Consider the following 17,107-nt stretch of genomic DNA (forward strand, 5'->3'; position numbering starts at 1 on the left):
AGATAATGTGTCATGAGACCTGCAAATATAAATGAAATACAGAGAGGACATAAGTGAAGGAAATTAAATGAGCTCAATTATATATCTACAAACAAGGCATAATGATGCAATATGTACATGCCTAAATAGCATGTTAACATCGATTAGCTTGCAGTCATGGATTGACCAAATACGCCTGATAAGTACACCAGCAAATCAATAAAATCAACGAAGCTCACTTTTGTGCATTCGCGCACAGCATAAAACATTTGGTGGTCACAATGAGACAAAGAAGGAGTGGTATAAAACACCTCTTTCTGTGGCAGCAGTGGAGAAAGTTGTACATTTAAACAAACTACGATGAGTTCAAGAATCGCTGAAATTAGTAGGACAAAACGGTGCTTCCCATATACTCTCATCAGTGAAGCATGTATAACATAAACAGTGGGATTTCTAACAAATTAGGAAGGTTTGTGTCATGTTTGTCGTCCTACAGAAAATAAATTAAAACAAAAAACTTTTTTTTTTCTTTATCTTTTTCCATTTTCACACATCTCTGAAAGAGGTCCAGGGAGCCACTAGGGCGGCGCTAAAGAGCCACATGCGGCTCTAGAGCCGCAGGTTGCTGACCCCCGGACTAGATGAACAAAATGTGTATTGTTTTTGTTGCTGCATCAACACTGAACATTAGGACGTCACTAATATTGTGCATATACACATTCTTAAACTGGACTATGTACAATATTTAGGCTTTCACCTCAATATTATTTTTCATTAAAAATATTTTCCAAAAATGTATTGGAATAATTATTATTTTTATTCATTATTTTAATTGAATGTTGCTTTGAAAAAAATAGGATTGCATGATCACTGGTTAAATGCAAAGCCTTTAAAATCATCTTCCTCAAAAGGTTGCATTTTAAAACGGAAATATTTTTTAATAAAATTATTTTCCTAAAATGTAGGGTATTATTTCAAATTTGTTGTCATTATTTTAATTGGATTTTGCCTTGAAAATTAGTATTGAATGATACTTGATTAAATGCAATGCCTTTAAGATCATCCTCCGCAAACGGTTGCATTTTATAACCAAAAAATATCTTTGATTACAAATATTTTCCAAAACTAGTGTATTATTTATAATTTTTAATTGTTATTCTAATTGAATTTTGTCCAGAAAAAATAGGATTTCATGCTAATTTATTAAATGTAATGCTTTTAAAATCATCCTCTTCAAAAGGTTGCATTTTAAAACAAAAATAGTCTTTTATTGAAAATATTTTCCAAAAATAGTGTATATTTATAATTTTTTGACATTATTCTAACTGAATGTTGCCTTGAAAACATAGGATTGCATGATAATTAAATACATGTTATGCCTTTAAAATCACACTCCACAAAAGGTTGCATTTTATAACACAAATATTATCAATGATTAGAAATGTTTGCCAAAAATATAGTGTATTATTTATCATTTTTAGTTATTATTCCAATTGAACTTGGCCTTGAAAAAAATAAGATTGCATGATAATTGTTTAAATGCAATGCCTTTAAATGAGCTCACAGCAGAAACGTGTATTTGAGGGTACTCCCATCTGGTGGAGACTATGCGCTATTACACTTATATACGTCGTGAAGGGGTGAAAGAAGTGTCTTTTAAGAGAACTACAAAGTTGAATATTACACATGTTTTCAAATAAGTATGTGTTTTTATTTAAATGAAGGTACACAAACGTGCAGTAAATGTGTTTAAAAAAACAGTCTAAATTCATGTTCTCCTCTAACTGTGCTTTTTCGATCTACGGCCACCAGATGGCGTCATTCTCACCTCAAACACTGCTATTAAGCATTATTTTTAAAAGCCAGGAAATTATCTTAAACCTTTTGTTTATGTATTTGTTAAATGATCACTTATACAGAACTAAAGATAATTATTTTACATTAAAAGTAAATTGTAATTATTTCAATACTCTCTCTCTCAGAGAAAATGAGCAAAACAAACAATATACTTCAGAAGATTATGCAAGATAATTAAATGTGGCCCACTTATTACATCTTTACAAAATACGATTTAAAGAAGTCAGCTAGTGTACTCTAAGTGGGTCAACACGAGTTAAACTTCTAAATGTGGTAGATTTTATATGTATGCATGTGATGCTAATAAGATTGGCAATAATCAAAGAAATGGCATAGTTAGCCAAGCATTTGACAACCCAAACGAGGGTTGTCCCGAATTTTGGCCTTAATTAAAATAGTGAACATACAAGACGACTTGTCTTTTATTAGTAAGTAAACAAACAAAGGCTGACATACGCAATAACATATTGTGTCTTTTCTCATTCTATTATTTTATGAAGGACAAGTTGTAAAAATTGATTATAATCTACTTGTTCATTTACTGTTAATAGCTGGTTACTTTTTGTTTTAACATGTTCCATCTACACTTGTGTTAAATGTAATAAACACTTATTCTTTTGTTGTTTGGATACTTTATATTAGATTTGGATGATACCAGAAATGTAGGTATCGAGTAGTTACATGATCATACATTGGTCATATTCAAAGTCCTCATGTGTCCGGATGTATTTCTTGAGTTTAAAAACATAATATACATTTTAAAAAAAGGAAAAAAGATTTTGTGACGATAAATAAATTGATGCTATCATAGTAGTATCAACTAGATACGCTCCTGTACTTGGTATCATTACAGTGGATGTCAGGTGTAGATCCACCCATGGCATTTGTTTACATTGAGGAGCGCTACCTATTTTTAGTGGTGACTTTGGTGAGCTATTGTATCCTCTTACGGTGTATAGTGAAACATGTTTAGCTATTCCTCGTCCTGCAGGGATGATACTCTTAAGAAACGTACTTAATTCGTCGCCATGGAGGAGAGGCTTAGTGATTTAGAAATAGTTAAAACACTGCAGACTGCGGATGGACATTAGCCACTAGCCATGTTTTAAAGCACCTCCTGTAGAGTGGAGTTTCAATGTTATAACTTCACATTTATCGTTAGTTTTTAAAACAAAATGCATCCATTCTCCCTTTTCTGTCTACACACTGTGTCTGCTTGTAAGTACTCCGTGATTGTGCGCTGCCGAACATGCTCCTCTGCTCGCAAAACTAGCAATGTCATGGCGTGACGACGGCGCACCGTCATGCCCGTTAAAAAAAAAAAAAAAAGGGAACCCCTATTTTTCAAAGGGAGTATAGTACCTTTTTTGATTCATTACTACCGCGGTACTTTACTTCTACCGGTATACCGCATAACGCTAACCCAAACATAATATCTTAGCATCATAAACATATTTTGTCACATTAAATACAAAATGTAATATACTAGCAGCATGGTAGCCCGTTTATGCCACTAAACAAATACCCCAATGGTGAATCATATTTATGAGATATAAAGTCAAAATTATGAGATTAAAAATTGAAATTAGGTGTTAAAAAGTCATACTTAAATGAAAAAAAGCCAAAACTGAGATAACATTTCATAATTATGACAAAACATCTGATTCTGGTAAAACTCACATAGATACAATATTACAGGCATTTTTAGACGTAATGCATGTTTGGTTTCTGAGTTATGTTTATATAACTTTCATTTTTAGTATGAAATATTGAGTAAACAAACTAACTTGTGTCTTTGCAAACCTTACAAAATATTTTTTTCCCCAGTAAAACTCACAAAGATACATTAATTCAGGCATAATTAGCCATTTTGCATGTGTGGTTTAGGAGTTATGTTTAAATAACTGTGATGTTGAATGTGGCAGTTATACTGTCATTATGAGTAAAACCTAATTTTTGTATTTGTAAACCTTACACAAACATCTGATTCTAGTAAAACTCACACAGATACAATATTAGAGGCATTTTAAGACGTAATGAATGTTTAAATTTAGAGTTATGTTTATATAACTTTCATATTTGAGTAGCTTGAAGGTAAAAAAGCGCTATACAAGTATAACCCTTTTATCATTTATCATTTATTATATTTAGTATGACAGTTATACTGTCATATTGAGTAAAAAAACTAACTTGTGTCTTTGCAAACCATACAATTTTTTTTTCCAGTAAACTCACAAAGATACATTACTTCAGGCATTATTAGCCATTTTGCATATGTGGTAAGAAGTTATGTTTAAATAACTGTCATATTGAATGAGGCAGTTAAACTGTCATTATGAGTAAAACCCAATTTTTGTATTTGTAAACCTTACAAAAAACATCCGATTCTAGTAAAACTCACATAGATACAATATTACAGCCATTTTTACACATAATGCATGTTTAGTTTTGGAGTTCTGTTTATATAACTTTCATATTCCATATGACAGTTATGCTGTCATATTGAGTAAAAAAACTAACTTGTGTCTTTGCAAATCTTACAAGATAATTTTTTTCCCAGTAAAACTTCAGGCATTATTAGCCATTTTGCATGTGTGGTATAGGAGTTATGTTTAAATAACTGTCATATTGAATGTGGCAGTTATACTGTCATTATGAGTAAAACCTAATTTTTGTATTTATAAACCTTACAAAAACATCTGATTCTAATAAAACTCACACAGATACAATATTACAGGTATTTTTTAACATAATCCATGTTTAGTTTTGGAGTTATGTTTATATAACTTTTATATTTAGTATGACAGATACTGTCATATTGAGTAAAAACTAACTTGTGTCTTTGCAAACCTTACAAAATGTTTTTTTTCCCAGTAAAACTGACAAAGATACAATACTTTAGGCCATGGGTGTCAAACTCTGGCCCGTGGGCCAAATTTGGCCCGCCGTGTAATTTTACTTGGCCCTTGAGGCAATATCAAATAGTGATGGGTCCGACAACACAGATTCACCAGCGCATGCGTCGAGCTCATAGAGCGATACCCTGTGTCGGTGCGCGTACCGCTTTTAGAAAGTCACGTGAATGATCATGAGCTGCTTTGGTCACATGACCGATATGCGAACTGTATCGCACTGATGCCTCCTCTGTGCCCTGTGAGCAACGTTCCCTCTAAAGTGGGCGCCTGCGCAATTGCGCACTGCTCGAGCGTCCAAATATATGTCGCGCACCAAATCAAACCCATCTGAATTCTAAACAAAATAAACACATTTATTCTGTGTAATTTTGAAATGCAACTTTGGGTGACAGTGACAACAAGCGGCCCTAACGGTGTTCGTCAACACCGTTCAATTGAACACCGTTCGATTATTGTAACGTCTATCGAGATGCTTCGAGGACAGGAATTATATCGATCATTTTATTGAGCAAAACTGTTTGTATTCGGCCATAACCACACCAAAAATATGAGTAAAATACTTCTATCTCGAAAAACTAGTCATTTTCTGCCGTACAAACCAGGCCAAAACCAACTTGTCATCTGTCACCAACACGCATACCACTAAGCCACTGGTGCGTTTATGGCCACACAAAAAGTCGGACAACTCAAACACCACACAAGCTGTGTTTGCAAGCCTTAAAAAAGCATATGTTTCGAGTAAAACTCACAAGAATGCATTATTTCAGGCATTGTTAGTCATTTTTCATGTGTAGTTTAAGAATTATGTTTAAATAACTGTCGTATTGAGTAAAAAAAAACTAACTTGTGTCTTTGCAAGCCTTACAAAAGAAAATGTTTTAGTAACACTCACAAAGATACATTTCTTCAAGATTTTTTTTACATTGTTCATGTGCTTTAGGAGTTATGTTTAAATAACTGTCATATTGAGTGTGGCAGTTATACTGTCATTATGTGTAAAACCTAATTTTTGTATTTGCAAACCTTACAAAAACAACTGATTCTTGTAAAACTCACATAGATTCAATATTACAGGCATTTTTACACATTTTACATGTTTGGTTTAGGAGTTGTGTTTGAATAATTTTTTTTTTGCTTTTTTTGCATTTTAGAATTCTAAGAATATCCATCCATCCATCCATCCATCTTCTTCCGCTTATACGAGGTCGGGTCGCGGGGGCAGCAGCCTAAGTAGGGAAACCCAGACTTCCCTCTCCCCAGCCACTTCGTCCAGCTCTTCCCGGGGGATCCCGAGGCGTTCCCAGGCCAGCCGGGAGACATAGTCTTCCCAACGTGTCCTGGGTCTTCCCCGTGGCCTCCTACCGGTCGGACGTGCCCTAAACACCTCCTAGGGAGGCGTTCGGGTGGCATCCTGACCAGATGCCCGAACCACCTCATCTGGCTCCTCTCGATGTGGAGGAGCAGCGGCTTTACTTTGAGCTCCCCCCGGATGGCAGAGCTTCTCACCCTATCTCTAAGGGAGAGCCCCGCCACCCGGCGGAGGAAACTCATTTCGGCCGCTTGTACCCGTGATCTTGTCCTTTGGTCATAACCCAAAACTCATGACCATAGGTGAGGATGGGAACGTAGATCGACCGGGAAATTGAGAGCTTTGCCTTCCGGCTCAGCTCCTTCTTCACCACAACGGATCGATACAGCGTCCGCATTACTGAAGACGCCGCACCGATCCACCTGTCGATCTCACGATCCACTCTTCCCTCACTCGTGAACAAGACTCCGAGGTACTTGAACTCCTCCACTTGGGGCATGGTCTCCTCCGCAACCTGGAGATGGCACTCCACCCTTTTCCAGGCGAGAACCATGGACTCTGACTTGGAGGTGCTGATTCTCATCCCAGTCGCTTCACACTCAGCTGGGAACCGATCCAGTGAGAGCTAAAGATCCTGGCCAGATGAAGCCATCAGGACCACATCATCTGCAAAAAGCAGAGACCTAATCCTGCAGCCACCAAACTAAACCAGATCCCCTCAACTGCGCCTAGAAATTCTGTCCATAAAAGTTACGAACAGAATGGGTGACAAAGGGCAGCCTTGGCGGAGTCCAACCCTCACTGGAAACGTGTCCGACTTACTGCCGGCAATGCGGACCAAACTCTGGCACTGATCATACAGGGAGCGGACCGCCACAATCAGACAGTTCGATACCCCATACTCTCTGAGCACTCCCCACAGGACTTCCCGAGTGACACGGTCGAATGCCTTCTCCAAGTCCACAAAACACATGTAGACTGGTCGGGCAAACTCCCATGCACCCTCAAGGACCCTGCCGAGAGTATAGAGCTGGTCCACAGTTCACGACCAGGACGAAAACCACACTGTTCAGCCTGAATCCGAGATTCGACTATCCGGCGTAGCCTCCTCTCCAGCACACCTGAATAGACCTTACCGGGAAGGCTGAGGAGTGTGATCCCACAATAGTTAGAACACACCCTTTGGTTCCCCTTCTTAAAGAGAGGAACCACCACCCTGGTCTGCCAATCCAGAGGTACCGCCCTAGATGTCCACGCGATGCTGCAGAGTCTTGTCAACCAAGACAGCCCCACAGCATCCAGAGCCTTAAGGAACACCGGGCGGATCTCATCCACCCCCGGGGCCTTGCCACCGAGGAGCGTTTTAACTACCTCAGCAACCTCAGCCCCAGAAATAGGAGAGCCCACCACAGATTCCCCAGCTACTGCTTCCTCATAGGAAGACGTGTTGGTGGGATTGAGGAGGTCTTCGAAGTATTCCCTCCACCGATCCACAACATCCGCAGTCGAGGTCAGGAGAACACCATCCTCACCATACACGGTGTTGATAGTGCACTGCTTCCCCTTCCTGAGGCGGCGGATGGTGGTCCAGAATCGCTTCGAAGCCGTCCGGAAGTCGTTTTCCATGGCTTCCCCGAACTCCTCCCATGTCCGAGTTTTTGCCTCTGCGACCGCTGAAGCCGCACACCGCTTGGCCTGTCGGTACCTGTCCGCTGCCTCAGGAGTCCTATGAGCCAAAAGAACCTGATAGGACTCCTTCTTCAGCTTGACGGCATCCCTCACCGCCGGTGTCCACCAACGGGTTCTAGGATTACCGCCACGACAGGCACCAACTACCTTGCGGCCACAACTCCAATCAGCCGCCTCGACAATAGAGGAGCGGAACATGGTCCATTCGGACTCAATGTCCAGCACCTCCCTCGTGACAAGTTCTTCCGGAGGTGGGAATTGAAACTCTCTCTGACAGGAGACCCTGCCAGACGTTCCCAGCAAACCCTCACAATGCGTTTGGGCCTGCCAGGTCTGTCCGGCATCCTCCCCCACCATCGCAGCCAACTCCCCACCAAGTGGTGATCGGTAGAAAGCTCCGCCCCTCTCTTCACCCGAGTGTCCAAAACATGAGGCCGCAAATCCGACGACACAACTACAAAGTCGATCTTGGAACTGCGGCCTAGGGTGTCCTGGTGCCAAGTGCACATATGGACACCCTTATGTTTGAACATGGTGTTCGTTATGGACAATCTGTGACGGGCACAAAAGTCCAATAACAAAACACCGCTCGGGTTCAGATCCGGGCGGCCATTCTTCCCAATCACGCCTCTCCAGGTTTCACTGTCGCTGCCAACATGAGCGTTGAAGTCCCCCAGTAGAACGAGGGAATCACTCGGGGGAGCACTCTCAAGTACTCCCTCGAGTGAATCCAAAAAGGGTGGGTACTCTGAACTGCTGTTTGGTGTGTAAGCGCAAACCACAGTCAGGACCCGTTCCCCCACCCGAAGGCGGAGGGAAGCTACCCTCTCGTCCACCGGGTTGAACTCCAACATGCAGGCTCTGAGACGGGGGGCAACAAGAATTGCCACCCCAGCCCGTCGCCTCTCACTGCCGGCAACGCCAGAGTGGAAGAGTGTCCAGCCCCTCTCGAGAGAACTGGTTCCAGAGCCCTTGCTGTGCGTCGAAGTGAGTCCGACTATGTCTAGCCGGAACTTCTCCACCTCGCGCACTAGCTCAGGCTCCTTCCCCCCCAGCGAGGTGACGTTCCACGTCCCAAGAGCTAGCTTCTGTAGCCGAGGATCGGACCGCCAAGTGCCCTGCCTTCGGCTGCCGCCCAGCTCACATCGCACCCGACCTCTATGACCCCTGCTATGGGGTCATAGAATACTTTCTTATTGAGTAAAAAACTTCTTTTTGATTTTGCAAAACTTACAAAATATTTTTGTTCCAGTAAAACTCACAAATATACATTTCTCCAGGCAATATTAGCCATTTTGCATGTGTGGTTTAGGAGTTATGTTTAAATAACTGTCATGTTGAGTGTGAAAGTATACTGTCATAGTGAGTCAAACCAAATTTTTGTATTTACAAACCTTACAAAAACAACTGATTCTAGTAAAACTCACATAGATACAATATTACAGGCATTTTTAGACATGACGCATGTGTGGTTTTGGAGTTATGTTTATATAACTTTCATATTTTTAACATGTAAAGCGACTTTGGCTACTTAGAAAAGCGCTATATAAATCCCAGGTATTATTATTATTATTATATTTAGTATGACTGTTATACTGTCATATTGAATATAAAAAAACTAGTTTGTGTCTTTGCAAACTTTACAAAAGAACATTGTTCTAGTAAAACTAACAAAGATACATGTCTCCAGGCATTATTAGCCATTTTGCATGTTTGGTTTAGGAATTATGTTGGAATACATTTTTATTGTTTTTTTCGCATTATCTCAATATTTTAAGAATATTACTGTCATATTGAGTAAAAAAAAAAAAGTTTGTGTTTGCAAGCCTAAAAAAAGCATATGTTTCAAGTAAAACTCACAAGAATGCATTATTTCAGGCATTGTTAGTCTTTTTTCATGTGTAGTTTAAGAGTTATGTTTAAATAACTGTCATATTGAGTGTGGCAGTTTTACTGTCATATTGAGTAAAAAAAACTAACTTGTGTCTTTGCAAACTTTACAAAAGAAAATGTTTCTAGTAACACTCACAAAGATACATTTCTTCACGCGTTATTAGATATGTTTCATGTGTGGTTAGGAGTTATAATTAAATAACTGTCATATTGAGTGTTACAGTTAATGTCATTATGTGTAAAACCTAATTTTTGTATTTGCAAACCTTACAAAAACTATTGATTCTAGTAAAACTTACATAGATTCAATATTACAGGCATTTTTAGACAATTTACATGTTTGGTTTAAAAGTTGTGTTTGAATACATTTTTATTGCTTTTTTCGCATTATCTCAGGATTCTAAGAACGTTACTTTTATATTGAGTAAAACATTACTTTTTGTTTTTGCAAACCTTACAAACTCACATAGATACAATATTACAGGCATTTTTAGACATGATGCATGTTTGGTTTTGGAGTTATGTTTATATAAATTGTATATTTAGTATGACTGTTATACTGTCATATTGAATAAAAAAAAACTAGCTTGTGTCTTTGCAAACTTAACAAAAAGATAATTTTTCTAGTAAAACTGACAAAGATACATGTCTCCAGGCATTATTATCCATTTTGCATGTGTTGTTTAGGAGTTATGTTTAAATACATTTTTATTGGGTTTTTTCCGCATTATCTCAGGATTCTAAGAACATTACAGTCATATTGAGTAAAAAACTACTTTTTGTGTTTGCAAGATTAAAAATAGCATATGTTTCCAGTAAAACTCCCAAGGATGCATTATTTCAGGCATTATTAGCCATTTTTCATGTGTGGTTTAGGAGTTATGTTTAAATAACTGTCATATTGAGTGTGACAAATACTGTCATAGTGAGTAAAACCTAATTTATGTATTTGCAAACCTTAAAAAAACAACTAAATCTAGTAAAACTCACATGTTACAGACATTTTTAGACATTTTGCATCTTTGGTTTAGGAATTATGTTGGAATACATTTTTATTACTTTTTTCGCATTATCTCAGGATTCTAAGAACATTACTTTCATATTGAGTAAAAAACTACTTTTTGTTTTTGCAAACCTTCCAAACTCACGTAGATACAATATTAAATGCATTTTTAAACATGATGCATGTTTGGTTTTGGAGTTATGTATATATAATGTTCATATTTAGTATGACTGTTAAACATAACTCTTAAACTACACATGAAAAATGACTAACAATGCCTGAAATAATGCATTCTTGTGAGTTTTACTCGAAACATATGCTTTTTTAAGGCTTGCAAACACAAAAAGTAGTTTTTTACTCAATATGACTGTAATGTTCTTAGAATCCTGAGATAATGCAAAAAAAGCAATAAAAATGTATTTAAACAAAACTCCTAAACAACACATGCAAATCGTCTAATAATGCCTGGAGACATGTATCTTTGTTAGTTTTACTAGAAAAATGATCTTTTGTAAAGTTTGCAAAGACACAAGCTAGTCTTTTTTTATTCAATATATACAATATTACAGGCATTTTTAGACATGATACATCATGTCTAAAAATGCCTGTAATATTGTATCTACGTGAGTTTGTAAGGTTTGCAAAAACAAAAAGTAGTTTTTTACTCAATATGAAAGTAATGTTCTTGGTTTTGGAGTTATGTTTATATAACTTTTATATTTAGTATGACTGTTATACCCACACAGCAGAAGACTGCTATACGGATCCGCCTTCAAGTCGCCCAACCCGCGTTACTGTCACATTCGTTTTGGCTCCGCCTAGAGGATACAGCTCCGCCTCTGAAAATTGTACGGTCAGACAGCTGATCCTGAGCGGACTCGTGTCTGATTCGCATACGCGGACGCGACAAACTAAACCGGCGCGCGCCGCCTAGAGTTATAGGCTCCGCCTACGCGCGCTGAGCCGACCAATGTCTACACCCGCAGACGTGGACGCGCCTACTAGCGTGTACGCGCATGAGCCAAGATCTCTGGACTTTCTTTGCTGGAACACGAACGTAAGTATAGATTTATTTATTTATTGCTACATTCGCAGTAAAGATCAGCCTTTGTGTTTCCATCATCATTTATGTATGATTGTAATGACGTTGTTTGATATTAGGACTAGCAGTAAAACTTTATATTCTGTAAAAAAAGGCTATTTTATTTCCAGCGCCGCCTCCCAGAATGCTTTGCATGGGGACGTGCGTCTGACGTCACGTATCGAGAAATTTCAAAATGGCTGCACGTGGTAGGTGAGGCCCGAGCGAAGAAAAGTGGAAAAGAGTGTTATTCGTCAAAAACCCCACACAACGACGGTCATTTTTTCGCCGTGCTATTGTAAAATTGTCTTTTATCTGTGTTTTGTGTTCCGGGGGACCCCGACTCCAGAATGTGAAAGTTTCCCACGTGAAGCCGGTGAGTAAAAAGTTCAATACAGTTAACTTAGGCCATCTTTTCTTAGACGCTGTGAATGTGTGTAGGTTACATGCTACGATATTCCACATATTTCCAACTGCTTGAAACGAAAGCGTATTACTTTATTGTCAGTGTTGTTTAGGCCCAGGTCGCTAACGTTACTGCGTTAGTCAACAACGTAACGTTAACGGAGTGGAAACAGCCGTTCTTTGCCATTAATATGAGTGTGTATTATTTATTTCTTTGTTCTTTAGTGGAGCTCGAGATCCTGTTTACTGTGGACTAGCTGTGTGTGACGCCCTGTTGTTTTTGTTTCCATTACAAAAAAAAGGTATGTCTATGTGTTTTTTGGCATAGTTAATTGTAGAAAAAAATATGAGGTGATGTGAGTGGGAAAAATTGCTGCACATATTAAGGATCTTTTTTCTTGATCTATATTTTTGTTATTTGCTGATGTATATATTTTATATGCTGTTTTTTATTTAATTAATTTATTAGAGACTATTTTATGCTTTATTTACCTTTTTTTATTATTATTATTTTATTTACTATTATTATTATTATTTCCACATGTAAGCATAAATAATTGATCATATTAGTACATTGTTTGATTGCTTTGCTTAATGCATTCCATAATTTAATTCCACATACTGATATACTGAAGGTCTTAAGTGTTGTACGTGCGTACAAATGTTTTAAATTACATTTCTCTCTAAGATTATTTTTCTCCTCTTTTTTTGAGAAGAATTGTTGTATATTCTTGGGTAGCAGGTTATAGTTTGCTTTGTTTATAATTTTAGCTGTTTGCAAATTCACTATGTCGTGGAATTTCAGTATCTTTGATTCAATAAATAAAGGATTTGTGTGTTCTCTATATCCAACATTATATATTATTCTAACTGATCTTTTTTGTAACACCGTTAATGAATGAAGTGTACTTTTGTAATTATGTCCCCATATTTCTACACAATAACTCAGATATGTAACACTAGTGAACAGTAGAGAATATGAAGTGATTTTTTGTCTAGAACATGTTTTGCTTTATTCATTATTGACGTGTTTCTTGCTACTTTATGTTGTATATTTTTTACTTGAGATTTCCAGTTCAATTTATCATCAATCATTATACCTGGAAATTTGGTTTCATTTACTCTTTCAATTTCTATTCCGTCTATTTGTATTTGTGTTTGACTTTCTTTTCTACTGTTACCAAATAGCATTATTTTAGTTTTACTGAGATTCAAAGATAGTCTGTTTTTGTCAAACCATCTTTTTAATTTGTTAATTTCTTCTGTTATTATTTGTATTATCTTCTGTGTGTTCTCTCCTGAACAAAACGCTGTTGTATCATCCGCAAATAATACTAACTTTAAATCTTTTGTAACTTTACAAATGTCATTTATCTAGACATTGAATAATTTAGGTCCTATATTGATCCCTGAGGTACACCACAGGATATATTTAGCGTTGTAAACGAAACCACCACATTAATATTAAAGATATTGTTAACATTCTTAGTGCTAAAGATATTCCCCTCTCCTTGTATCCCTTCTCCCAGCTCCACCGTCTCGCCGAGTGCCAGCAAGAGTCATGAGTACTTGTCAACTCGACTCCTCAACTGGAGATAACTTTCTAGGTAAAGACTGATCTCCAAAATAATATCTCAGCATCCAGTAACCATGGTTAACAGATCACAACCATTTAATACCAATTTATCTCCCTTAGCACCTCACCATGGGGAAGGATGTATTCATATGCCTTCACCAGCACATGCATTAAACATGCAGAGAGTTACACAAGGTAGGGACTGATCTCTGTATACACTACACCCATAATTTCAAACCCTACTTTACGATTGAGCTGAAGTTCTGACTATTATGACCTGTACTTTTACCTTTCTTATAGTTCTTACCACCTTGGGGCCCCATTCAGGTAAAATCTCAGCTAATCTTACTTGCTTATTTGTATACACTAACACCTGTGCATGCTTTTGTCCACGTTGTTCCTTTGACGATGAATAAATACCCCTTTTCTTTCTTTCTACGTTAAGGGTGCCTTTTCATCTGATTAAATTTATAATGAACAGGGACATTGCGGTTGTCCCAAGTGGATGGTATGATGATAGGATGGTTTTCTGGCCCAGCTATAAAAACACCGACAGAATTGAAAGGGCCGCTTTAAATGAGGTGCAGCATGAGCCAAACTGGCCAATATTAGACGTTTCTGTTGTCCGAACTTGTGGTATGCAAATTCATAATCTTCTTGTTTAAAAATAACGTCATAGTTGCTTCTCTTTATGCTTGGAATAACCTATTGTGTCTATGTTCTGACCAGGTCTCTTGTAAGAGAGAGACCTGATTTATCATCATCAATAATAATAATATTCTGTTCAGCTCTACAGCTAATTTGAAACTCATGTTCATTTTAACATATTCAATTTTAGACAACTACAAAGACGCATTAAAAATAATGCAACAATATGGAAAGGACTGCAACACCTCAGACCTGCAATCTGAGGCAGAGAACGAGGAGCTGCCAGAAAAAAGGAACAGGAAGCCAGTGTAAGTGTGTTCCGTCTTGTTTTTGTCATGTTTCTACAGTAATAGGAAGGTTATTTCCGGTAGCATTCAAAAATAGACCAGAGATGCTTGTACTATTTGTATATTTGGCAATTTTGGTATTGCAATAATCCTAATGATATGGTTACCCAACAGCCATCGTCTCGGGGACTCAGATGATAGCGAAGAAGACCCGGGAAATAGTGACCTCACATCTCTGGGGTTGGCAAGCCAATTGCACAGGCAGAGTAAGGAATAATCTCTTAACATCGAAAACAACAAAACCACCACATTAATATTAAAGATATGGTTAACATTCTTAGTGCTAAAGATATTCCCTTCTCCTTGTATCCCTTCTCCCAGCTCCACCGTCTCGCCGAGTGCCAGCAAGAGTCATGAGTACTTGTCAACTCGACTCCTCAACTGGAGATAACTTTCTAGGTAAAGACTGATCTCCAAAATAATATCTCAGCATCCAGTAACCATGGTTAACAGATCTAAACCATTTAATACCAATTTATCTCCCTTAGCACCTCACCATGGGGAAGGACGCATTCATATGCCTTCACCAGCACCTGCATTAAACATGCAGAGAGTTACACAAGGTAGGGACTGATCTCTGAAATATTAGTGTATAGATAGGCCCCTTGGGTATTACCAGTCATGGTTAACTGATGGCTCTCTCACAATGCCCACCTCACTAGGAACGGCAGTCCCTCCTCGACTCCCTCCACCCCCCTCACCAGCAGCCCTCAACATGTGGCAGACAGAGGAGCCTGGATCCAGCCTGGCCTACAGGCCAACATGGCGAGGGGAAAGAATGGCCGACAACATTTCCTGCTCTGGTGAGCAATTACTGGATGGTCATTCTGTGCCACAAATTTTGGAAAAAATTCAAATTCACAAGCAATCACATATTTTCTTCAAACTTTGTCAATAACTTTTGTCATTAACTAAGGTCAATAGCTAATGTCAGGATTATGAGTAATGAGGATAAACACTGAAACATGTTAATTTTATACTGCTGTTTGTCAACAGCGCCTGAGGTAATCCAGATCCTTAGCCTGCTGGAAACTATTAAGCACAACCAAGACCAGCTGATTGCGAAGGTAAACTTCTTAAGCCTTGAATAGGTCAATAATTCATAATGACATTGATTTTGATTCATTATTATTTTTATAAATGATAAATGATAAATGGGTTACACTTGTATAGCGCTTTTCTACCTTCAAGGTACTCAAAGCGCTTTGACAGTATTTCCACATTTACCCATTCACACACACATTCACACACTGATGGCGGGAGCTGCCATGCAAGGCGCTAACCAGCAGCCATCAGAGGCAAAGGGTGAAGTGTCTTGCCCAAGGACACAACGGACGTGACTAGGAAGGTAGAAGGTGGGAATTGAACCCCAGTAACCAGCAACACTCCGATTGCTGGCACAGCCACTCTACCAACTTCGCCACACAGTCCCTTTTTTAAAGAAAGAAACAGCCTACATGGCAGCTTTGTGTGATTAGAGTAAACATTGCTACATTTTCCTGTTACATTTCACCTGTTTGCTCTTTAAATGCCACTTTTAATGTTTTTTATTTATTTCGATCATATTTTTTAAAAATGTGCCCTGGGGCCGTTAAAAAATGACCTGCAGGCCGCAAATGGCCCCCGGGCCGCACTTTGGACACCCCTGGCCTACACGAATACAAACATAGAATGATAGTACAAATATAATAAGAAAACAATGTCAACCTCCCAAAGTTGGGTTATGGATATTTATTTATGCCCCCCACCCCCAAACCCCCGCCGCCGTCATCCAACAGAGCCAAACAAGTACTGTGATCAAGGAACCAAATAACGATATTGTTTAAACATTTTGGATGTCTTGCACACCTATACCCTGATCACAAATTCATAGTTTACGCACCTTATTTTAACCACCTCCAGTAACTTTAAGTCATGTTTTTTTTTTCAAATGTAATCTCCTTAATACCTATCACATATTTTGTATTGTGTAAGCATACTTGGCTTTGGATGCTTCCTACCATAAACATAAACGTATCTGTCTTGTAATCTTGTTTGATTACAGGTGCTGTGAGTAAAAATGTGTTGACAAGGTCAGCCACGGACGCCGAGGTCACCAAACACGCCATCAGGTGGTTCAACTTGGCGGGGGATCGGGCAACGAGGAGACAAGTCCCGCTTCCACCTCCTCAGGAGGAATAGAGATGTATACGTATAAATAAACAACCCTTTATTGGACTTCTTGTCATTCACCAGTTATTCATTTTCTGATATGTTAGCTGTGCATGGAGCAGCGTTTCCTTGAAGTTGTAGCCTAATAGATTAAATATGTATATTTACTTTTTAAATATATATTATATATATTTACTTTATAGAGTGAATTGACCATTTTCTGTTTCTGCCTATTGACAATATTGTTAGTTTAA

General features: G+C 38.3%; 1 protein-coding gene across 3 annotated transcripts; it reads left to right on the forward strand.

Annotated features, from left to right (window-relative positions):
- The first annotated feature begins 11,922 nt into the window (after positions 1-11,922).
- LOC133630409 (uncharacterized) lies at positions 11,923-16,860 on the forward strand. Of its 3 annotated transcripts, XM_062021989.1 has the most exons (12): positions 11,923-12,102; positions 12,357-12,433; positions 13,661-13,738; positions 13,828-13,902; positions 14,008-14,034; positions 14,546-14,663; positions 14,817-14,908; positions 15,024-15,101; positions 15,191-15,265; positions 15,365-15,505; positions 15,699-15,769; positions 16,747-16,860. In XM_062021989.1, exons 3-12 carry the CDS (start codon positions 13,693-13,695, stop codon positions 16,753-16,755), a joined length of 732 nt encoding a protein of 243 aa, XP_061877973.1. In that variant the 5' UTR covers positions 11,923-12,102; positions 12,357-12,433; positions 13,661-13,692; the 3' UTR covers positions 16,756-16,860. The 3 variants fall into 3 exon arrangements, with proteins under 3 accessions (XP_061877973.1, XP_061877971.1, XP_061877972.1); XM_062021987.1 differs by lacking the exons at positions 11,923-12,102; positions 12,357-12,433 and having other exon boundaries at positions 13,689-13,738; positions 14,008-14,343; XM_062021988.1 differs by lacking the exons at positions 11,923-12,102; positions 12,357-12,433; positions 13,661-13,738 and adding an exon at positions 14,153-14,343 and having other exon boundaries at positions 13,842-13,902; positions 14,008-14,033.
- The last annotated feature ends 247 nt before the right edge of the window (positions 16,861-17,107 follow it).

Source organism: Entelurus aequoreus, linkage group LG15 (assembly GCF_033978785.1).
Source record: "Entelurus aequoreus isolate RoL-2023_Sb linkage group LG15, RoL_Eaeq_v1.1, whole genome shotgun sequence".
Taxonomy (NCBI): Eukaryota; Metazoa; Chordata; class Actinopteri; order Syngnathiformes; family Syngnathidae; genus Entelurus; species Entelurus aequoreus.

Bases quoted from the DNA above. Each gene is read 5' to 3' on its own strand.
- LOC133630409 (XM_062021987.1), top strand. From the start codon at position 14,181: ATGAACAGGGACATTGCGGTTGTCCCAAGTGGATGGTATGATGATAGG. The intron at 14,344-14,545 runs GTATGCAAATTC...ATTCAATTTTAG, and splicing joins TTCTGTTGTCCGAACTTGTG to ACAACTACAAAGACGCATTA. The intron at 15,506-15,698 runs GTGAGCAATTAC...GTTTGTCAACAG, and splicing joins CGACAACATTTCCTGCTCTG to CGCCTGAGGTAATCCAGATC.